We start from the raw sequence: 24,517 nt of genomic DNA, 5'->3' as shown, positions 1-24,517 counted from the left end.
AGCGTGAATCCGTACGGTTGGGCAGTGAGCACGAGCGATGCGATGTAGAAAGCTGAACAGTTCATTCGTAGGAAACCATCATCGCGTGCGGTTGTCATCGTCGCGTTTCGATTCTCCGACTGTTTTTAGTGAAATGGTTTCAGAATAATAGAAAACCATTGTAAAAATAAGACGGGTCAGTTCGAAAAACCCTTCACAACAACAATCTGCATGAAGGGCAAGTGGTTTAATGCTGAAAACTTGTGTATCTCCCAACCCTCGACACAACGCTAGTGGCGTGGATGGATGTGTGGCCTGTGTGTGTGTTTGTTTGAGGTTGTGTTGTGAATTTCCCAGGGACGGAGAATAGGACCGAAAAATGCGTATCCGTGCGTGTCACAGTATTTCTATCATCCCCTCCCGTGGGTTGCAGAAGGAATAATTAATGTAAAATTCAACCCGCAGTGTGTATATCAGGTGAGAACTACGAGATGATGTCCCCTGAACTGGTTGTCATATCGAGCGAACAACAGTTATCTTTTCATTCCGCGTTAAAAGAGGCTGTGCCTTTTTCACACGCACACACTCCCCGTGGAAGTAATATCAGTGAGCGTAGCAAGGGTATTTTTTTCTACCGTGTGCACATGCAACTTCGTAATCGATGCACTTTTTTGGTGGCTGTCAAAAAGTGCAATCTCCACCGCCGTAACACAGCCAACTGAGCTACGTGAGATGGGCAAAAAGACATCTTGTGTGTACGACCTCGTCGCGTTCCGTCGAGGAAAATCAGCTGAATGACTTCAAGTAGGATTCGCATCGTTTAGTGCGTGTAATTTGTTGTATTTTATGCATTAACGCCAACTTGTGAATTGGGGACACATTTTGTGAATTCCTTGTATTCGAAACACTCCATGAAAGGTGAACTTTGTATAAGCAAAGAGAAGGAGTGTGGCTAAATGTTGGTGTAAATGTGTGTGCATCCCGTTTCGCTAATCTTACACGCACACATTCTCGTGTGCGCGCGAGTTACCACTCACACATTTACATTGTGCGTCGTTTCACTGCTTATTTGGATACACGAAACGGTTCCACTGCCGGTGGGAGTGCGCTTGTGTGTGTGTGTGGGTGCGATTGCTTTGGATGAGATTTTTTTTGCTGCTCGCTCTACAAACTGTCAGTGGCTGAAGTGAGAAAGGAATGGTCACACAAAACGGGAGTGAGAGCGCAGCGCACTGGAAATCGCTTCTTCGGGTTCATCTTCTTTTTCCTGTTTTGTTTGTTTCTTCCTGGTTCATTCTGGCTGCTGGTAAAAGTGGATTTGTTGTTTTTCTTCTGAGCCGCATCCGTCCCCACTTGTCTCTCACATTCGCTCTTTCCCTCTCTCTCTCTTTCTCTTGCTTTCCCAATTTAGCCGTCACCCGAAAGGGCCCTCTGCAAGATTGCATCGTACCGCCATGCGGCTTGAAGATTTGTTTATAAACTTTTCTATCTTTTCCCTGTGTGATGTTGGAAGGTGCGTGGAAGTAAAGAAAATACATCATTGCAGCGAGAATGCACCGTTGAATCGAAAGGATCAACAAACCTTGTCGTTTAGAAGCTTGTTTGTTGGTGGGAAAGGGGGTTAGAGTTATTTTTTTAACATTTTAAAATAATAAAATCGCACAAAAGATTGAACTGAAAACATGCATGTGAAAATAGTTGTTTATTTTGATAACTTTTCTGGAAACATCAATTTCTGCTACAAATAATTTATTCTTCCGTTTCCTTACTTTTAGCATCCGGATATAGCGAATTGCATAGCAACCGCATAACGGTGACGGAGCAGGCCATATCGTTCCCAAATCACGATGCAATTGTATCCTTTACTCTGGTAGAGAAGCCATTTTCCATCCCGCAAACATTGGAGCAAGGGCCCAGAAAAGACAGTCGATCATTGATTTTCTTGCTGCATCGCGACCGAGAGGCTGTAGGCCTCGTAAAGAGACCAGAAAAGAAAGGGCAAGAATCAGGCCCCAGCCAACGTTCGCGAGTGAACGGAAAGCAAAGCTGGCTGGACGCTGGTGGGGAGCAGCCCAAGAAGAAAGGAAGTGAAGAAAAAAACCTCTGCGGGAGAGGATCGAAAGGGCAGCGCAAGGCACTGTAAGAAGGAAGCGAAAGGAAACCTCGAAAGAAAGCCACACAACCAGCAAAACGACGTCCAAAACGTCGTCGAGATCAAAGAAAGCCATCTCCTCCAGTGCGCGCGCGAGTGTGTGTTTTTGTCTATGCGTGTGAATCTCTGTGTGTATGTGTGTCTGCTGTTGGTGGCTGCAGTAAAGCCTGCTGTTCCCATTTGTTGTGTTTTTTCCCTTCTTCAAAACCGGTGTCTCTGCGAAAAGGGCACACTCGAAGCGAAAGCCACCACCACATCGGCTCGAAAAGTGGTTAAAGAGGAAAAAAGCGCGAAAAAGTGTGGTGGAAGGGGAGGCGTGCACATATGCATCGTGCGTGTCCAAAAGTGTCGTTTGCTGTGAAAATGTGTGCTTGAGAAAAAAAGTCGAGAAGAAAAATTGTATGAAACGTCCTTAGTAAAGTGTGAAAATTGCATTGCTATCTGAGCAAGCCAGTGTGCAAAAAAGTGGTGTTGGAAAAACGCGGCTTGCGAGTGTGCGTGTGTGTCTTATGTTTTACAAATTTTGCTTTCCGTTTCCCAAACCACGATCATGTAGAGTGCCGCAAAGAGGAAAAGCGAAAATTAAGTATCCAGAAATTCATTCCTTTTTGTTGTGCCCGTGTATGTTTATGTTTGTAGTGTAGTTGGTACGCCGCCTGCAAGCGTGTTGGTGTGTGAGAATTTTCCACGCAATGTGGCGATCGTTTTATTTTTATTTCTCTGTCCGACCGTCGTTCGGCAGAAAGCAACCGTAAAGCATTCGGTTTTGCGGTTTATTTGACGTGCACAGAAAATCTACCCATCAAATCTAGCGTAAAAGCAAAGCCCTCGAACCTGAAGAGAGAACGTGACGAGGAATCGAATTGCCTGCCGGACGACTGCCGGGAGGAGGGACGTTCTACGATCAAGCGATCCGTTCGCCGTCCTTCAAACGTTCCCTCTGTCCGCGAGCGCGACCGGGAGTAGACGATCGGACGGGTCCTTTATTTGCGACAGAAAAAAGTGGTGGCCCAGTGAGAAACTTCCACATACACCACTTCCTCCCGCACCAAACAACACTCTTTCGGCACAGCGGTGGATCGGTGGTGCTGTTGCGCAGCCCGCAAGATGGCGGCCACTAACCGGGCGCGGCCGCAGCCCCGCGCCAACATATCCTTCTTCTCGAAGATCCAGGGCAAGATTAGCGATGCGTGCGCACAGCAGAAATTTCTCACCGACAAGAAAACGCTGGAAAAAACGTGGAAGCTGATGGACAAGGTGGTGAAGCTGTGCCAGCAGTCGAAGATGAACCTTAAGAACAGCCCGCCATTCATACTGGACATCCTGCCGGACACGTACCAGCGGCTGCATCTGATCTACTCCAAGTATGAGGATCAGATGCATCTGTTGCACTCGAACGAGCACTACAACATCTTCATCAACAATTTGATGCGCAAGTGCAAACAGGCGATCAAACTGTTTAAGGAGGGCAAGGAGAAGATGTTCGACGAGAATTCCCACTACAGGCGGAACCTGACCAAGCTGAGTTTGGTCTTTTCGCACATGCTGTCCGAGCTGAAGGCCATCTTCCCGAATGGGTTGTTCGCAGGCGATCAGTTCCGCATCACCAAGGCGGATGCGGCCGAGTTTTGGAAGACACGTTTCGGCAACAGGTAGGTGTTGGAAATTCCTTCAAGGAAAACTTTAATATCATAATGGTTAACTGATGAATAGACTTCTGTACGATAGCAATCATGAAAATCATCTGCATTTCAGTGTTCAGGAAATCTTTCAATCAAAATGAGGACTATTTTCAATATTTCTTAGATATACAACCAAAGCTCGCGTACTCATCTCTGTTCACAAAATTTGCTCAATCGCAATTCTTTGCTAAATTGAGGATTTTGTACCCAATTTCATTATCTACATTTTTTCAAAAGGAAACGTCTTGAAAAATATACCGGACGATTTATAATGATCACCTTTTAATTATATCTTTACATTCAAGCTATTCTGAGGAAGTCATACAAATGGTTGTGAAAGTGGAACTAGACCTACATAGCATAAAGTGGGTTTGAAGTGAAATATCCTTTACTTGGAACAAATTCTTCAGTTTTACAAACTGCATACGTTATAGAACTTCTATAAAACATGACAACTACTTTCAAATCAAATTTTTGGCTTTTAATATATTCAGGCTGCTCATTGACTAATAACCTAAAAGTAGCCTAATGTTCTACATTAATATTTATCTCACTGTAGAGCATAATAGATTAAGATCAATATTCTGAAAACACTAATGGTAGGCTAAACTTCAAAAATATGTTAATGTAGCAGTGCTCAGTATTAATGTTTAGATTCGATTTTGATGGATCTCTCTGCGCCGGTGATGTTATGCAGTGGTTCTCACGCTGTATTTCTCAATTCGCAGAACCACTTCAGTGTGCTCTTGTGCGGTAACCGGCACATTTTAAGTGCTCAATCCCATTTCCATCCGTATTCCTTGACTGCCAAACGCCCCAGGTTTTTTACTGATGCGAAACGTTTCCTCAGAATTGTTCGGTTTCCGTTGATGGCCATCCGACCATCCAGCCGCTTCGCTTCTTCGGTCGATTTGCAAACCGAAGGGCACGTTTGATGTTTTGCCCGCTGCTTTACTACATTGCAACAATCGGGCAAAGACCCCCAAAAACTGCTGACACACCGGAAGCTGACAGTGTCATCTGTCGTCTGCGTGTTCCACACTTACTGCGACTGCGACCGAAAGCCTTTCCTCCCATTCATCATCGTGCTAATTTTGGGCTGTCAGTTTCAATCAAACAGTGCGAACAGTCCGCGCGAGACACAGGGCGAGTGAGAGCAACCTGCATCGTTTAATTTTCCTGTCATGGTTTTCTTTTTTGTTTAGGTTTTGCCTTTTCTCCGTTGATTGGTGAATTTTGAATAGAAAGCAAATGGTTAAAATCAAATGACCGAACCTCCGGACGGTTGGTGTACAGTGGAACGGTTCGGCCCTCCTTCCCAGTGCTGCGGGTTCAAACGTGCGCGGGTTTGAAAGGTATTTACGCCCCATCGCTAAGGGACAGTCATGATGGTCATCACCTTCGTGGGAGGGTTTCGAAGTTCCTCCACGGAGTAGTCATGGGACGGCGCGGTATGGCCCCCATTATCAAACCCGAAATAGAACTGTTCATGATGGTGTTACGTGGGCTTTTCAGTTAGTTTGGACATGAAGCGAACATATCTTGCAGAACGCCTACAGTGGACGGACAGATTGATAACGTTGCTCCCACGAAGGCGAACTAGTGGATGGAAAGTCTTTAAGCAATTATCAGCAGGTGTTTATTCGCTGGATTTCGTTTTCCCTTGTAAGTTATGACCTGTTAATGTAGGACTTTAACCGAACGTTTCCTTTGATACGAATCTTTCTGTAATATGTTAAGATATTGCATCGACTTTCTATCGGTGGAGAGCACAAAAAGCGTGTGATTGTAAGTATCTACGCGCCGCCTCCATCATGGCAAAGGTTAACGAGCAGAAAATCGATTATTCTCTGGACACCTTCATGTTCATCAATGCCCTCCACGCTGTGCGGGAGCCTAAACGCGTTCCCAAACAACTTCAATTGCTTTCAACTAGCTTTAAACGATACAAGATTAATCGTAAAAGTCTGCCCAAGCCTTCATCCACTGTTTCAGATGCAGTACAGGGTGTACCTTTTTTTTCATCATATTTGACCTGACCCCGAACCCACCTCCGCCACATCTTGCCGCAGAGGCTGCTGGTGAACGATACTCGAAAATTGTATACTTCACACCTCTCGAGCGCACACACGTTAAAGTTCACTTCTGCTGCTCTGGGCCCGTCCGATCCGTGTGGCGTAACCCCGTACAGGCGTATGCACCCGCTCGAAAGAGGCCCGCGCCATCCAAACCCGCCGCGGCCGTACCCCTTAAGCGTTTCCAATTAATTACACATCCATCACTTTGAGCTCTTGCGCCATCGGGTTTCCGCCGACGAAATGCTGCACTCTTTGCACATCAACACGCTCCTTTCGATTTTTTCGCTTCTTTTCGTCAATACTGTACGATCTCCGGTGCGAGACCTGCCACAACAACACCACCGACGCCGCAAAAGAGTAGCAAAACGGTGCCGCTGCCAAAGGCAAAGACACAATCGGCTTATTTCATTAAATGCGGTTGGTTTTGGATAGAAGAGCGGCAAACAGTTGGTTGCAATTGGTTAATGTTTAGTTTGGAAAAGAAATTTCCCAATCGGCACACATTTGGCAGCTAATAGAAACAGTTTCATCTGTTTGCTTCGTAATTTGGAGAGCTTTTTTTTGTTTGCCGTGTGTTGTTTGTTATCCAAACATTATTAAGCTTTAATTGTTCATTAATTTTTCTTCGTGCTTTGACGCGGCTCTCTTGCTACACATATCGAAATCGACCGAGCAAATGCAAGATGCTCCATTCCCACAGTAATTGGAATATCCATCATCATCCAGGAATATACATGGAAGTGGAAAACGTTGAGAGATATGGACTGTCTTAACGGTCTTCTGGCATCTAGATCACCTGTCGATGCAGTTCGCGAACTGAATGTAGCTGCCATAAAATGCAAATTTGCTGAAATATCGATTCAAAGCATAATTTCTAGCTGTTTATGTGGCAAGTGATACAGGATATTGTTGAGTGAGGTTATTGTTGAGAATTTTCAAAAATTTGGAATTCTAATTTTATTACGATCGGATGTCTTGTACGATATCATAAAGATGGTAATATAGTCTGCAGTCTTGTTTTTAGTTTTCTACTTGTTTGTGACACACTGTGGCAAATATTGACAATTTGTATGAATTTAGTTAGTTGTTTGTGTTTAAGTATGTCTCTGTAAATTTTAAAACCTTATCCTGGGTATCGGTGTGGAGTTAAATACATATTTAGTTAGAAAAATTTCTAAAAATATTATATATATAATAAAATTTATTTTATTTTGACCTACAAAGCATGTATTTCTGTGCGTAGTAGAAACTCCACATGATTTCAACTTCAAATTAGTTTAATTCATTTTAAATAATAATAAAATTATAGTTTATTTAAGCAGATGGATAGTTATTCAATCAATATTCTCCATCATTCCCCAACACAGTATGCCCTAATATTTAGCTGAATGTTAGCCTAGAAGAGCATTTATGGAATAAAATAACTGAAAAACGTTTTACATTCGAAGCAGGTGAAGCACACGCCGCCATAGATCGGTCGCCTTCCTTTACCAAGGTTATACCGCGCAGTAGTAGTAGTAGTAGTAGCAGTAGTGGCTGACTTCGAACGCAACCGCAAAATTCGATCAAAGCAAACCCCCCTCTTTTGCGATGGCAGCCCCATCACACACAGCGTAAAACGGGAAAGAAGCAGCTTTTTGCCAACGATGGATCGCAGTTTGCATTTACAAACGCCAAAGTGGGCAAAATGGGTTGGCTGGCTGCAAAAGGTGTTGCATTTGACACACACACACACACACACAGACACGCCAAAAACGAGGGTCCTCATCGAGCCGTGAACGGGATGTTCGAAAAAAAAAAGATAGCACCGGTGAGAGCCAAGAAAAATGTGATGGTAAAACATGCACATAAAACTTTAATATTCGCCCCCGTCAGCAACATGACAGTGCAAGGTGGCGAACGGTGTGAGGTTGAACTGTTGAACGTCACCGTTGCGCGGCGATCACTTGCGCGTTCTGGTGTATGAGGAAGAAACAGAACGATCACCACTTGTTTGTCGCTGAGTTTGTTTGTTGACGACGCTTTATGTTTTGCGTCGTACCGATACTTACAGTAGATATTTATTTTTCTTTTAATTTCCCCGCCATAGTGTTTTTTATGAATCATCATCGTGAAAATGCGTTGTTAACTTTGGGACAGATTGCTTTCGGTTGACGCTTCAAAAGACTAATGAAATGCATAATATTTTAACCCAAAGGTGCCGTTCTTGTCACTTGCGGCGCATTTTATCCTCCACAATGTTGCCCGGCGCGGCTTTCAAGTGTGTGCACAGTTGTGCCACCAAAAGGGGGAAATGCAGATACGATCACCATTACCATCCGGTTGCCGATTCTAACCACGAAAAAAAAATTAAATAAAAACGATCGAGCTAATTACAATTCTGCAACCGCACCCGGGTGCAAATCGCACTCTTTCTTCACCGTTGTAGTGCGGCGACCACTGCCAAATATGCGGACACATGGCCACCGGATCCGTGCCATTTCGTTTCGTGGTGGCTTCCTGCCCCTCTCAGCAGGATATGTCCCACATGCATGTAGTTAATGTTTTATTGCAAATTTATGTTTTGCCATGCCTTTTTCTTTTTTGGTTGTTGTTGCATTTCTTCTCTCCATTTCCGTCGCTGGTTCCGGTGGCTTGTCCCGGTTTTTTTGGGCTATCTTTCGCGCCCTTCAGCGTGCTTTCGATTCAATCGCATGGAAAAAGGGCAGCCGGACGAATGGCAAACGGGGAATGGACAGCTGTTTTAATTTCTGTTGCTTATGCTTTCGGCCGTACGGGACCCGGTATCTTCGCCGGTATCTTAAAAAGAGTTGTTCGCCGGGTGTGCATATTCCGGTGGGCATAGTTTTCAACACCTTAACTTGACTGAACTTTGCACTATTTAATTTTCAGTTTAGGATAACTCAATTTTTCTAGAAATATGTACGTGTTTTCCACTGTTTTAAGGAAATTATTAAGGTTTGTTTTATGGTTGGATTTCAAATGTTGGAATTCACTGGATAAAATTGATATTTAATTTGCGAATCTGGATTAACTGAATAACTGAACGTTATTTACCGCATTCCTGGATGATTTTGTTTCTACTCGCCATGGGTTTTGCAGTTTGTATGATCCAAATCACCCATGGAACTGTCAATTCCGTCAATCCGGTGCGGTACAGATAATCCGACATCCGAATAGGTCCGATTATACTTATACTTATTTACAATTTCTTCCCGTCTTTATTTTTCAAAAATATATCACTATAAACAAAAAGGTAAATATAGGAATTGCATCGAAATGACCTATAATCGAATTCACAAATTAAGAAATGAATTATTATTATATTTATAATGCCATTTGGCAAATCATACCTGTACCTAGACACATTACAAATATACTACAGGTCAAAAGTTAAAATACAGGTATTATAAAAACAACATGAATGGATCATGCAAGAATTGTCAAAAAAGATGTCTTAAACATTTTAAGAGTAATCGTCTTCTGGGAATCAACTCAAAATCCTAGCGTGTTAAAAAGCCTATCATTTGCGAAAATATGTGAAGTCGCCTGTTATTGTAGGCATACGATAAATGGATGGCCTAATTGAAAAATTGTAATTTATGACCAATATAAAATGGTAATACTTCAGAGTGTGAGTCATCAGATGTACGGCCCATCTTTTTTGAGGTTTTATTAGGCTTTGTTATAAAACTAAACAAAATGCCACCTCCCTCCCCTTTACGACTGCTACTGACAGTCTCTGTGACAGTGATGTTAGGAAACAAAAAGAGAGACAAGATTAATCTCCAATTCATTAATCCGAAAATTCGATCCTTCCTGTTCCTCTGCTATTTTCAAAAAGGCTCGATTGATTTTCCCCGACACAAATTATCATATATTTTTTTGTTGATCACAATTCTTCCCGTTCACCCGGAACTCTGTTCGCTACCGAACAACGCACAACGGCACAAAAGCGACCTAGCCGCATGACATAATAATGATTAATGAACATTGACGTACAATTTATTTGCCTTTTTGCATGTCCGGTCATACGCAAAACGGATCTTCCAGTTTGTGTTATTAAATTTAGCGAAACTTTTGTATGTGTGTGTGCAACAACAATGAAAAAACGTCAACCCCAATTCGCTAATTTTGCAATATTTTGTGTGACGTTTTCGGGATAAATGTTTTGCCATTTGGTGATGACGGTTTAAAATAAATCCCCCCATTCCCGCTTTTCCATACACGCACACATGCGAGACGAGTATGTCTTCCTTTTTTATGTTTTCTCCTTCTGATTTGGCCACAGCGGAAGCTAATTTTGTTCTCAATTCATTTTCGGATAGAAATAAATAGCTGCTGCTGAACGGCTGGTGAACATTATTATACCGATCCGTTCTTTTCGTGACTTTCTCAGTAATTTGAAATGCATTTTATTTGCCCTCTTGGTTTTTTTTTTGGTTCAGCTCACATTTTTCTCGTTCGGTTTACACTGGTATTACCGGTACCCCCAGCATTATTCGTGCGCTGCGGGACGCGCCTTGCTTTGCATGCGGAGATGTGCCTTTTTTCTTACTTGAAGCATAAAAAATTTCTTTTCCATCTTACATTGTTGGTGTTGTTGTTGGTGCGCCCGTCCACTGATGCATAACGATCGGTGCGAGCGCGCTCGATCATTGATTATGGTTCGATTCCCAGTTCCTCTGTTCCGCGTTACGAGGCGGGCGGCCAGATCAGAAAAGTTTAGAATTAATTTGATTTTCATCCGCTGCGAGATCCGGATGCTGCTGGTGGGTGCCCACCACCGGGGCCACCTTCGACGATGGGAAGATGGAACCGAAAACCGGTATCGGTAGAGGATCTTTACATATTTTTTTTTCTTCCTATTTGCTCGGGTGGCTTTCTTTTTTCTCTGCTGCTTCTATTTAAGGGCCATTGCTTGACCATTTTGTTTCTTTTGCGCAAGCAATGGTTTGTCTTTGCTACTACACTTTCCCTCCACATGGGATTTTTTTTTTTTTGGTAGAAAAATCGTCAATTTTGAAGGTCTTAAGCGACAGAGTGTCGGTCCTTTAAAGCTTTAGTGGAGCTTATTATATCCACACGGGAAACTTTATCCTAGGGGTTGCATCCCCCATCTGAACATGCTGTAGAGGCTCTAAACTCTCTACTGTCTCCGTACGAGGGCATTTCGTTGGGCCGTGCCGAGTCCGAGCTGTAGAAGCAAAAATGAAATCAAAATTAGATTACCATCATCCTTCGATTTTGCCACACTTCCACACCGATTCCTCCTTGTTTTTTTTTTCCTGGACATTGTGGGCAAAGAAAAAACAACTGTCCATCGGAAACTGGTCGGAAAAGTTTATCGAAATAAGCTGTCAAATTTCATTACATTCGCAGTGTTTTACTTTATTTTCATTTCTTCCTACCAATCAACCGTTTGTACCGAGAGGTGAGTCCCTTGTACGACTAGCTAGAATCTAATTCAAACCGATTTTGATATTACTATTTGTCACACACTCACCTAGCTCACACTGTGAAGCGTGCGGTAAAGTTGGACCAAACTTTCGAGTGGTAATGGTATTACTATGTCTTACAATCAAATTACCCTCTTTACGTCTTTTGCTACTGTTGGTTTATGTTTTGCTTGCCCTTCGCAAAGGGCCACCCGTCGGGGAAACTATACCTTATTCCCTTCCACGCATACACACCCAGTTGCTGATGTTTGTTTCCAAACGTCGTCATATCCGGCGGATGCAATCACGGTAAACAAACATTGCCACCCTTTTTCTGTAAACTGTTAACAAAACGGCCCTTTTAGCCCTCGGTGCTGCTGATAACGGAGGCCGCCACCTTCCCTTAGGCATCCGACGTTATTAGATGTTGATGCCTTTTTTTTCCTAAACTAAACTTTCCTACGGTAGAGTAAAGGAAAACATTATGAGGAAATGATCCCAACGATGACCTCTTCCTCCCCCCCCCTGCGTTTCAAGGGAAACAAAACACGGAAAAAGATTGAACACGTTATGAACAGCAATGTGTACGATTCCAATCTTTTCTCCTTCTTGCACTCAATCACAATGTGCACGCTTTTTTAGAGGCCAAAAAAAGGGGCGAGAAACGAGGAGACTAAAGAGGAAAAAATTGCAGATGACTGCAGAATCCAATCTCGGCTCAAAAAACGTCCCCGGGACCCGGGTTGGGGGAAAGATTTTCCGAACATGTTTGACAACATTCCAAACGTTGCGAATTCGAACCGGGATTTCATCATTTACTGTCTGCAATTCGACAACCGAGGTGCTGGACGATGTTATCCACCAAACGAGATTCGGTTTGCTGAACACCGATATTACTGAACTAGCAGAAAAATGTAATGACACTTTTGCTCTGCTAACGAGGCTCCCCGGCGAGAACCATATCGCACACTGTACGCGTTGAGTTCCGAGGGAAGATCTGTGCGAGACTCGGTGAGCGAAGAATAGCTGCGTTCGGAAATCTTGTTCCTATCTATTGATTTTTATGATTCACTTGAAGCAAAATCCAGCTTATCCGGCACAGAAAAAAAAGGTGTATAAAGATCCAGCCGACGAAGACGGTTTTTTTTTGTCAGACCCTCAACATAATCGTAGGTTAATCGATCTCTGCAAATTGTCAACGACGTATTGTGTGAGAGCGTGTTTTTTCATGTATCTTTTCTCATATTTTTTGCTGAAGTTGAACATTTTCCTGAAAGTCCCCTGAGTTTTTCCCTGCAATGCCTCTGTATCACTGGGTGATGAATATGTTTCTTTGTCATCATATATTCTGCATTAATGATTTCAGCGCTTAATTCTGTAGATTATTTTCAGACAAATGACTATTGATTATTCATGCGAGTGTAACGCGACAACAATTTGAAGCACGCTACGAATTTGTTTTTGCATCTCAAACGGTGATACTTCTCCTCATGTATGTGCGAGAGAGGGGATGGGGATTGTACTTTCCTCCTTTATTGAAGTGCTGTGACACCAGCAACAACAGAAGCATATGCGCGTTACGCACAAGGCCGTCCAATGCAAAACGTCTCGTCCTTGTCATGTGTTTTGTCGTAATGGACAAAAAAACACGTGGAAAGAAAAATGATATTACAAGCAATTTTTTATCCTCACTCCGAAAATACACATCCTGCAGTGTCTCCCATTTTGCTTTCGCAAGGAAAAAAAAACGTCCCCTCAGCCTCGGGATGGTGTAAATGATATTGTCACTTGAACGATTTCGATGCCTGTCGGGGCTAAGGACATTAGGTTTTATCTTTTTTTGTGCTCCTTTTGATCTCATTCATATGCTCCACAAAGAAAAGCAGCACCTCCAAATGGGAAGGAGCTCACAGGAGGTCACAGCAAAGATGGAACAGATTGTCATAAATTATAAATAAATTGATTTGCGCAGATCTCAGCAAAGGAAAACTCTCGGCGAGCCGTTTTTCTACATCGCTATCGAAAGGTGTTCGAAGGAGGGTGGAGCAGGTATAGGACGCACGCAGGACAAATTGAACAAAAAAGCATAAAGGCATCAGATGTTCACATTCAGCATAAAATCTCTGGTGTTGTTATCATCTTCTTGTGAATATATTTTAAGAATGCACGCAGTTTTTAACATTAAACTCTCGAAAAAATGGTTCAATTTCTCACGGAATCGCTGAGTTTTGAATTCTTATTAACACAGTACTTCACTTTATTCATAAAAAATAGAACAAAGTTACAGTTGCTGTTGATATTTTTATCTTTGTTGGCATAAAAATTCTTTCCTTCTTGTATTTACTTGATGTTGTGCAAATTAAGATATCCTCCGAACTTGACATGGGCGCCTTTTTTAATTATTATTATTTTTAATTTTAATAATCTTTTAATAATTTAATTTTTATTATTTTAATTTTTTGTTCGAACGAGACCGGATCCGAATGAGTTTTTATCAGCAACTTCAAGCATTTCTCCCATAGATTGTTTCATCTTTTGATCCTCTATGAATGGAATCAGTTATTGCATCTAATAACGAACTGGAAAACATTTTCTTCTTGGCTCAACTGCCAAACGACTCAACTAAAGTGTTATCTATTTTTCTAATTATACCTACCATTCATTCCGCTCCGGAACGCCAACATCTCCAACGGGAAAGTTTTATCTTACCCAAAATATTTTCAAACGATAAAACGACATGCAGAAACGGGCCCAATAGTTGCTGCCCCCGTGTGACGGCACGGCACGTGTGACGGAAACCGGAAAGCGGAGGTCTCCTATTTCGTTGCGTTCGCTTGACAGGTTTCCTAGCCGGTGGCACTTAAACGGTCGCGAGTTCAAGTGCCTCCGGTGGTGCCGAGAAGCCCGGGTCCAGCTCGGTTTTTGTTGTTTCGAACAAATGGGAAAATAAAATTTCACCTCTACCCGGCCGATGGCAAAAGGTTATTTCCCGGGGACATTTCCACGGGTAGCTGAGCGTCCAGGTAGGAACTTTCCACGAAAATCGCACCAACATTAGCACACACCCAGCATCGGGGTGCGCTTAATCTAATAAGCCATCAAACCATCGAATTGTTCCCGTGTACTACTACTCGCTGTCCCCACACACAAATGGGGTTTTCTTCGAGCGCGCGCGCGCGCCCACCTGTACACACGGAGTTGCGTGTAAAAACAGCGGCATGGAAATGTGGTTTGTAACCGCTCTCTGGTACAAGTTTACCATCCGGACGCGGTGCAGGGAAAAACAATACCCATAACGAAAGTGTTATTGCTCTGTCTCGCATCGGTGATAGTAGTAAAACTACAGGCAACAATAATAATCCGAGCGTTGTTGTGAGAAACGGCAAGGAAGCGACGGTCGGAAATACGAGAGCTTTTCACCGACCGCGCCGAAGGCAAGGGACACTTAAAGGGATGTTTCGGTACGGTTTGGCTTCATCTCTTAAGTTGTGTCACGGTAAGACGATGTTTTCGACTTGGGAGGTCGTCGGGTTACGTGCCAGCAACGTTCTAGAGTTTCGGTTGGTTTGTTGAAGCTTTTCCTCTGGCATTGTTTTATTATAGTTGTATGAGTGAAAGCCCGTTTTTTTCTAAAGATAGTTTCTTTAAATCTGAACTAATTTTTTTTTTAGTAATTTTCTATAAAATAGGTAAAAAAACTCAATAAACCGTTGAGAAAATTTAAATTTTCTTTTAGTAATTCAGTGTATTTCGGATAACAATTTTATCTCATTTTTTATTTTTTAAATCTAAATTTAATATTTTTATATAATTACATATAAAAAGATATGAAATCTTCCTGTAATAATGTTTAAATGGACTTGCGAGCCGTTGGTTTATTGCATAAAGCAGAGCCCCTAATACTGACCCAATGAATCGAACAGCACCGAAAGTGTGTTAGATAATTAAATTAATGCTATTAATTATATTTCTCTGCCCTTTCTGCGGTGTATTTCTTGCCACACTCACTGCTTTCCGCGCTCTTAAATAATACGCACGCACCAATATCTGAAATAAGCACCCACCCTCGGCTAAGCCTGCGTAGCTTTGAAAAATAGAAGAAAAGAAAAAGATAACAAACCGACTCAGGCTCGAAAACAAAATTAAAGTCAAGTGTAACAACAATCGCTGAGAGCGCATAACGGCCCGGCGTAGGAAAAAATAGATGAAGTGAATGAAACACACACACACACACACACACACATACATGCGTGACTCTTCGCAAACCATTTGCGCAAACAATATTACGCACGCATGAGGTGTTATTTGTTGTTTTAAGTGTGTTTTTTTTTCTACGTCATGCGCATCATACTTTGCGCACATGTGTGCATAATATCATGTGCAACACCTTTAGCATGAGGTGCAAAAAATGTTAAGGGAGCACGTAAATAACCTAATGAATGGAGAGTAGAAACAAAAAGTTGTGTTTATGTTGTTGTTTCTATTTGGTAAATAAGCGACAACAACCAAACACGGACAGGCTCGTATTCGTATTGTTCCATTGTTACGATGTTATTGAAAGCTGCTCACGGATAAATGACCGTTTTAGCTGCAAGTAACTGCATGTTTGCGGTACAACTGTCCGAAAGGTAAAAACAAAATCTCAATCTAATTTTACCTATTGTGTTCCCCGGAATGGTGAATGTGGAAGCAAATTCCAAAACCTCACCGTTCTACGGCAAACACAACATTTTCTAAATGAAGTAATTTATGTTTTACTGCTGCCGGTAAGTGTGCGATGTAAAAGCGATTTCATTTTAATAGCGCCTTTAATTTAATAAAGGGACTGAGAGACTGGCAAGCGGGGCGACGACTGTGAATTTTCTCACCATCTATTCGAGTTTCGAGCATCAGCATGGTGAGTTTCAGAGGGTTTCCCGAGGGAAGCAGCAGCTCTTGGCGAGTTAAAGGTAGAGTTGTTTGTAGTACAAATTGGACCATTTCTCCAGCAGTTCGTCTGGAGATGAAGGGGTTGGGCCATGGTAAAAATAAGCAATACATATGATAAGCGGAACCCTCTCACCTGTCATCGGCGCCATTCTCACGGATTTATGGACGGTTCTAGGAAGGCCTTAAAGGCGTTCTTCCATCCGCAACGAGCGGCGTTAGATATGTTAAGCCGGTTCGCTAGGCTCAAAAGTTGACCGTCATAAATTCTGAGCTTACTCGTTACGCCATTTCCTCGGTGCTGGTATGTCCGTTTAGATCTCACGCTCTCTGCAGTAAGGAGCTTTAACCATACATTACCCTTAGTTTATGTGTTTCGGAGCTATAAGGATGAACAGTTAAGACCGAATCTGTCATGAATTGACCAGATATTGAGTAGTGAATTACAATCAGGATATATCGTCATGAAGGAATTCTTGTCATCTTCCACATTTAAGGACATCGTGATGTATGAACTATCTTCGACGAATTCTTGAAGAAAATGGTCTCGAAGATATCATACGAAACTTCATCATTGTGAAGAATATAAATGGTCTTTGGACAATAATATCCAGAAGCGCAAGTGCTTAAATGGATAGATTAAATTGATTCACTCCTCCATCGTCAGAGCTTGTAGCTTCTTAAAAATCGTACATTCTTCCCTCGGTTGCTTTTTTTTCATTTGAAGCGAATCATGCCAGATCGGCTATATTTACATCTGACAAATGAGAGATGATGACGCTGTGGCACTTGGACGAACGCGCGCAACAGAAATAAACATGGTCTCGTCGTTGTCGTGTTTGTGACGCGATCGTGATATGGCTAGCCGGACGTGGACCAAATCAAACCAAAATAAAAAAAAAATCCTCCCTTAAAAAAACTGGGTCGATCAGTAGAATGAAGAGGGAGGGATGCGCAGTAGGGTAGGGGAAGGAGCCGCCAGGGCCGGAAGTGGATGCCATAAAAATGAGAAAACCATAAATTTGGAATGTCCATCCGCGTACGCGAGAGAGCGTGTGTAGAATCGCTGTGCGTGCGTTGATTTTCTAGAGCTTCTTGCCCGGGATGGAAGCGAAGTTGCATTGATTAAAAGTCTTCGCGTAGCAGCGGAAAAAATGCTAGAAGAAATTATTAATCGTACCACTTAATTGGGCCCACTCCAGGGGTGTGTGCGAGGTTGGAAAGCCAGCAGCCAGGGGTACGGTGACGACGCTCCATCTCCGCGGCCGTGTAGTATGTCGAACGGTTGTGAATGAATGGAGGCCCCCATGAATGGCCGTGTGTGTATTTGTGCGCAATATATAGTAGATAGATCAGCCGACCGATGGTCTATAGATAGACTGCGACAGATGACGAATAGTACTGCTGCTCGAAGCGCAGCAGCAAGACGGCGATATTCACGAACCATTTCCAGCCGATGGTGGCGCCTCGTACCAATCGAACCGTGCGGGCGCCGTATGTAAATTGAAAAAAACGAAACGCATAACAAATCTGTCAACCAGAGAAGAAACACGAAGTGGCAGTTTTAATGTGACGAGTACGCAATCTTGCTGCCCTTGCTCTGCGTGCCTAATTCGTGCTTCTCTGGAGTGATCTCATAATGGTAAAGCGTTGGGCGCCCGTCGTCACTTTCGAAATTAGGAATGTTTTCATAAACACTCACAACGCGTTAACCATTAAATGAACCTCATTGTTCGCAGTATGGGGAGAGAATGTTTAAGGCAACACCACAACCACCACCCCCCTGTGAACGTGATCAATTATGCTTGATAAATTTATTACTTCATTTCCAGCACATTCCCGTACCCGGGGTTTACGATCATCCAATATGCTTTAAATAATATTTACAACAAAAAAAAAGAACGAATCCCTCACTGCACGAACAGCGCCCGGCACCAACGCCATAAAAGTACGCGAACACCGTCGTCAACCGGTGTCGCCGGACTAATCGTCATTGAAAAGTTCGTAATTGTGTTCGCGGCCTCGCTTGATGCTGATTGAAATGGAGTCGATTACGGCTTGCAGATTAGTGTGCGGGTCCGTGTCAAGGTTGTGCACCGGAGGTGGACGACAAATCGATGCCGGAACCTGGCTGCGAGATGGCGCTGGGGGAGTGGGGGAGGAGGGTCGAGCCGGGGCGTCTTTAAATTGGAATTTATCTTCAGTGCGTCGAAGTTTTTGACGGCGTGTGTCCTTCTCGGCGACGCTGAAGGTAGACCAGCGTACGTGAAGCGTGGAGCGTTCCAGCCGCGCGCGCGAAGTCTGTCTCTGGAGACGGGAACCATCACCAAGGTTCCATTTGCTTAACATCGGAAAACATGACATCGTTGCCGACCCCCACCTACGCCACCGCCTCCTCACCCCAACAAGTTCCCGATTGCTGGCCCCACAGCTGCTGCCGTTCCGTTAGTCCGAGCTTCCGGCTTCGGTGCTGATGGGTTGTGTGTGTGTGTGTCTGTGGTTCATGATTAAGCAGATGTTAATCCCTTCGCTAAGTTTCCCTTTGCTGCTACGGATGTAAAGTTCATCTTTGCGATGTACACACGCCTACGGAAGCAAATCACTACACGAATGAAGACAAAAGATGTTCTTTCTTACTCTCTCTCTCTCTCCCGCATAGCTCCGCTATTTGGACGAGTCCCTCGAACGAACTACCGGAGATGGGTTTAGGAAAAGTTTTTCGGCACGTACTAGCTAAAGATCCCATAATTTGAAGCGAGCAATGAAGAAACGTCTCATAATCGTGCACACACGCACCGTAGCTCCCTACCGGGGGGAGGCTTGACGGACGCTGTGCTGGATTAGAGCGAACGTGTTTCTGACGCCATATGCTCGCCGGAAGACCATTAGAACAAATTTCACATTTAATTTTGTTCTGGCCCCAGAGTCGGTTGTGTAATGCCGGCTGAGTTTGGTACAAAAAAAAACACGTTACAAAATGAACTGTGTGGTTTGGTAGAGATCAAAACATTCACACAATTATGTGGAGCTTATGGTGTTGCAAGGCGTGTGATGTCCAGATCCGATCAGTTCTTTGCCGACAAGTAATGGTAATGGTAATGAATCTAGAGCGAAGTGCCTAATGAGTTTTTTTAGAGTGATAGTCATTCGTATGTGACGATGAAGATTCAACTCCTTCGGCGACTCTCCAGCGATTCAATAATCTTAAACTTCTTGCTGAGCTCCAAAGATTCATGTATCTTTAACAACGCATTAATTGGAGCGGCCCGGTGGCATGATGGTAGCGGAGCCGGTCTTCACACGAACGGACCGGACCAAATCCCATCCGTACCAATCCCCCGTAGCAAGGACTGACTATCTGGCTACGTGGTAAAATAAGTCGATACGGCCAGGCCGTTCTAACCAAAAAAAAAAAAAAAACAACGCATTAATCTCACAAATTCTTGAATGTCTAAACAAGCATCAATCTTATTTCTTTATATAGAAAAATAAACCCATTTATTACTACAATTATTTTTAATTACTCTCATTAGAATGAGAGTGTGGATTTATTTTTACCACGTAGCCGAATAGTCAATCCTTGCTACGGGGGTTTGGTCCGTATGGGATTTTTCTCGGTCCTGTCGTGTGAAGACCGGCACCGCTATCAATACACCACCGGACCGTGCCGATTTCGATACATTTAGATGCATTTTTATGTAATTCTAAACGTTAAACACATTAGGATCTCTTGTTCTGGAGCGTAGTGGTCGAATATCTTCCGTTGAAATTCAGGAAAGCTAGACAGATCTTTAGCCTACTACTGCAGGGGACTCCAAACTGCGTCCCTCGAGAGCCTCCATCCTCTGTGTAAATCACCCGCAAGTTAATGTGGAAATTGCTCTCAACTACGCTATACAGATACCCCTATATTAGAGTAGAGTTAGTAGAATTAGAGTGAGAGTTAGTATATCTGGATGACTGTCTATACCAAAAAGAGTGCTAGTGGATTGACGAACCTGTTTTTAAAATACCGGGAGTTAAAAGTCAACAAATTTCAACCTTTTCTTAAGTCTGTTGAATGAATTCTACTTTATCTACTTTAATATCGCTAAGATAATTCTGTCCTTTTCAAACCTATGTGGTACGAGATGAGTTGATTTATCATCATCAATTTCTAAATAAATGTATCACTCTATCGGTGTTGACATTTTGATTTGTTGCGGGCATATCTAGATCTGTTCATTACTTTGTAAGCATTATTTCCGCATATTAACATACACTCATCGATATCATGCCACGTGTATTCAACCAACACTTCGAGGAAAATACGTGGTATGTGATGATTCCATCATTTGTACATCACTTTTTCGCAACGTACGCGTGTACGCTGAATCATCAACGCATTATTTTTTTTTTTATATCCGGACCTAGCTGACTATTCTTCGTGCCGTCACTTGCCTTATTAGCTTACTCACCTTGAAGTAGTCCATTTTTGGATTCGCCTAACGCATAGGGGAACAAAACGGTAACCTTCTGTGCAACGCCTTATATCCGCCTTTTGCATGACTACAGGAATTTGTGTGGGGAAGTGACATGCCTACAGGAAGCTTCACTCAAACTAACAAGAACAGCAGCAACAGCAGCAAAACGCAACACCGCAATGCGTCGTCGTGTCATCGGAAAAATTTGCACGCGCTCTCCAATAAAGCAAGGGCGAAGCGGATCGCCAGTCTGTGCCGCTAAAGCTTTTTTAAATCTGTTTTCTAATGCGGCCTTAACGCTACTTTGCACATACACGAGCCCCACGTGCCGCGAGAAAAGAACATGCTGAATACTTTCGTTGTGGCTGGGTGTGCCATTTGCAAAACAAAAAAAATTAAAATCCTAGCTTCAACTGTACGCGGTGCGTTTGTTTCCCACAGGATTTGGCGAGTGAGCACACAAATCATTAGATTCCACTGCCCCTCGGCGGAGCATGGCTGAGCGCGTGTTTGTACGTTCGCTTAAGTTAATTAAACTTGAATTCCACCCAACGGGGTCAGATGCGTTTGTTCGCTGCGATGTGTAGACAAGCCTAGTGCATGATTAGTGTCAATTAGCTCAACGACCCGTGCTACAACCTATTCAACACCTCAACAAAACGCATCATCATGGGATCATGGGCGTTTAGGCGGGCACACTGGATTTGCACGAAAGATGGGAGAAGTAGAAATTGTAACAGTTTAAAATGAAAAATTCTGGGCTTATGACACTGTGAAGGAATATCTAATTCTATGTATTTATTTACATGTTCCAAATGCGGTAAATAGTTACACTTCATTAGGTACAAATCGGTACAGTTGGATATCGATCCTCGAACTTCAATCTGTTACATATGTCTCTCATGTCATAGGGGAGACCTAAGATCACCCCTATTCTTTTGCAATCTCAAAGAAGACTGCTTAAAGCTGATTGTTTGGTATCATTCACCAGACATAACCAGGTCAAGTATTGTTTTTTTTTTGTATCGTTATGCGTTTGAGACTCTTGGTTTCTCGAGAAAAAAAACCAATTCTTTGGGCGATAGTTAGCTTTGATAACGTTAATTTTATTTTTATTATTTAGTTTTACAGAAGTTTGGAGCAAAAGTGGCTACATTCGCCTCTTTACGTTTACAATCGTCTTCCTTATTTGTGATTACAATTTGTTGCTTTTTATCGCTAAGCTTATTTTTTCCTCTCCTGTTTTTACGTGTGTGTGCGTGTTCTTTAAGTTGATAAGATTTATTTTATGAGTTTTGTATTTTCTAAAAAGTTTATCTATTCTGATTCTGCTTTTCTATCGTGTGCCAATATATTGTCGATGTTATCGTCGATTTTATATTTCTGTTTTGCATTTGTGTGCCCTATATAATCGACATGTATGTGAATTCTTCTATAGACGCATGTTGTTGAGTCTTCTTTAGGCAGGATATGTCTCTTGGTCTGGTTTGTATGGCCTATCCGCAGTCTAGAGACTGGCATTTGGTCTTTGTTGTTTCGATTGTCGATGTTTGGTCCTTTTCCGAGGTTTTTATATAACGTAAGAAGGTGTCCTTTTCCTTCCACAGATAATGCTCTGATAGATTGTCATCTGATGGACTTTCCCATATTTTGATAGCGAGTTCAATTAATCAGTCGAATATTGACACCTTTAGCCACACAGTTGAGTCATTGTAAATATTTGCTGATGGCCATTGTAAATAATTCAAATTGTAATTGTTATTTTATCAGTGTAATTTAGGATTAAGATTGACGTTTGTAGCATCTCGCAGGAGGTCTACGTCAATCTATTGCGATAAAATGTTTGTTGTGTGTTAGTTTACTAAACGTTCTGCCATTACTCACCCTATGTTTGACTAAATCGTACGAATGTTTCTTCATCTACTCTATCTCTGTTCTACAACAATGACGCATTCGACAATTAAGTTGTAGTTGCGTCTCTACGTTGATCCACGGGTAACCTTTGATCCTCCACCAGGGAAGAAGCAAAAAAAAAATACATCCACTGTAGATTTCTCAAATTTCTTGGCACGTTTCTGTACGTTTTCATTTTGTCCCATTTTGTCCACAAACACTGTTGCTGTTTGGCGCGTAAACCACGAACCAACATTTAGAGCGAGGGTAAAGAAGCAACAACAACCAACAACAAAATCTGCCCAGAGTGACGCAAACCGGAGGTTGTAATTTCGCCGACCGCAGATCAAATCCCGCGTGGGTCGCGTTTCGGAACCACCGTCCCTTTCCGTTGCCCGCTACCGTGGTGTAGTGACAACCACAAGTAGAAGAGAGGGCAGAAAAAAAAAGCAAAAACGGCAACGGATAATGTTCTATTTTCATGACCAATGATGAGTGTAGGTCCCTCGGTTTTGTGACGGCTGTTACTACTGCTGCTGTGCAGGTACTTCGGGACCGGATCTATCTCGCGCTCTCTGCTTCCAATCTCACCCCCGGTCCCTGAAAGAACCCCGTCACATTGCGATGACGACCGTTTTATAATACATTGTGTCAGGTTGTTGGTGGTCAATCGCCCAAATAGGACGCGGCCGCTCAAAGACGCTCGTTACACACACGGTGTCTTGTGTGCGCAAAACCTTTTCCCAGCAGCTAAGTCAACCAGAACAGCTGTTTCGTAGCGAGCAACACAACAAGCGGATGCTTCCGGTTTTTAGCATCGCCTGCTGCCCAGTCACCGTTCTGCTATTTCTGTTCATAGTTACCACTTTATCGTTCGCTTCCGCTTGCCGTGTATTCGCGTTATTTGATACGCGGTGCAAAGACGTAAACGCGCGTATGGGCCCGGTTTTTTTTGCGCACGTGCACTTTTTGACGCCTTTGCGGCGTCATTTAAAATGCAGAGCAGTGCCAGTGGCCAGTGGTGATCCAACGCGAAAGTGGAGGCACGGCGTTTCGTTCATCTTTTGCTGACCGCCCCCTACCCTCCGAGGCGAGGCACATATAAACAGAGATAATGTAAACCATTCACTGTGCGAAATTCATTCATGCGCTACTGTCGAGGCTGATGAAGATGATGATGATGCGGTGAATAGTAACCTCATCTATCACCGCTGGAAGACATTTACATGCATACTCCACATACTGTGCTGCCTTACGGACGAGATGGAATCGATTAATCGATTGCCTGCAATTTACGACCACAACGGGTAAAAGGGCGGCGCTGTGTTGATTGAACGAGTTGGCTATTAATGGTAGGAAAAATAATGTTTTATGTGATAGCGTATGTGTTAGTCTGAAGTCTGCGGCTTAGCTCTTATATTATTTGTGCTAAAGTTTTCGTAAGAAATATTTTATGTTTAAAAGCTTCAATCGATCGTTTTATTGTTACATTAAACAAACAAACACATCTCAAAGACAGCGAAAACAATCTCCTCCAGCTTCGAATAACCTTCAACAGACCCAATTTTCCCAATCGTGTATCAGATAAATGAACAATTTACAATCGGTTATCTAAAACGCTTATGGCATTTGCGAAACCGTAACCATTTATGCGAGATAACAGAAACGGTGTTCTGCTTGTCAAACATCGTCGTGCCCGGTTCGCATTCACAGCGCCGGTTTAAAAAGCTCTGGAACGAAAGCGTGGAAACGGCGGTGTTTTGTGCCCCGTAGACGAAACACATCAACCAAATCGGCAATGGTTGTAATTTGATCAACTTCATTTCGAACCATCGGCCAACTTTTTTTGCACCATGGTTGCGTTTGCTAGATGTAGAATCCTGCCAGCATTGGGTGTGACCACAGA

General features: G+C 42.9%; 1 protein-coding gene across 3 annotated transcripts in view; it reads left to right on the top strand.

Moving 5' to 3' along the window:
* Positions 1 to 77: 77 nt before the first annotated feature.
* LOC128302285 (E3 ubiquitin-protein ligase CBL) overlaps positions 78 to 24,517 on the top strand; it is a 72,855-nt gene continuing 48,415 nt past the window's right edge. For 2 of the 3 annotated variants that reach the window (XM_053039074.1, XM_053039076.1), the window contains exons 1-2: positions 108 to 456; positions 1,755 to 3,783. In XM_053039074.1, coding sequence (XP_052895034.1) covers positions 3,239 to 3,783 — 545 coding nt within the window. In that variant the 5' untranslated portion in view covers positions 108 to 456; positions 1,755 to 3,238. Of the gene's footprint in view, positions 457 to 1,754; positions 3,784 to 24,517 lie in introns of all 3 variants that reach the window. The other variant, XM_053039075.1, reaches the window with a different exon arrangement.

Source organism: Anopheles moucheti, chromosome 3 (assembly GCF_943734755.1).
Source record: "Anopheles moucheti chromosome 3, idAnoMoucSN_F20_07, whole genome shotgun sequence".
In the NCBI taxonomy this organism is placed as follows: Eukaryota; Metazoa; Arthropoda; class Insecta; order Diptera; family Culicidae; genus Anopheles; species Anopheles moucheti.
The sequence above is the reverse complement of the archived record's forward strand: the minus strand, read 5'-3'. Positions and strand labels throughout refer to the sequence as shown.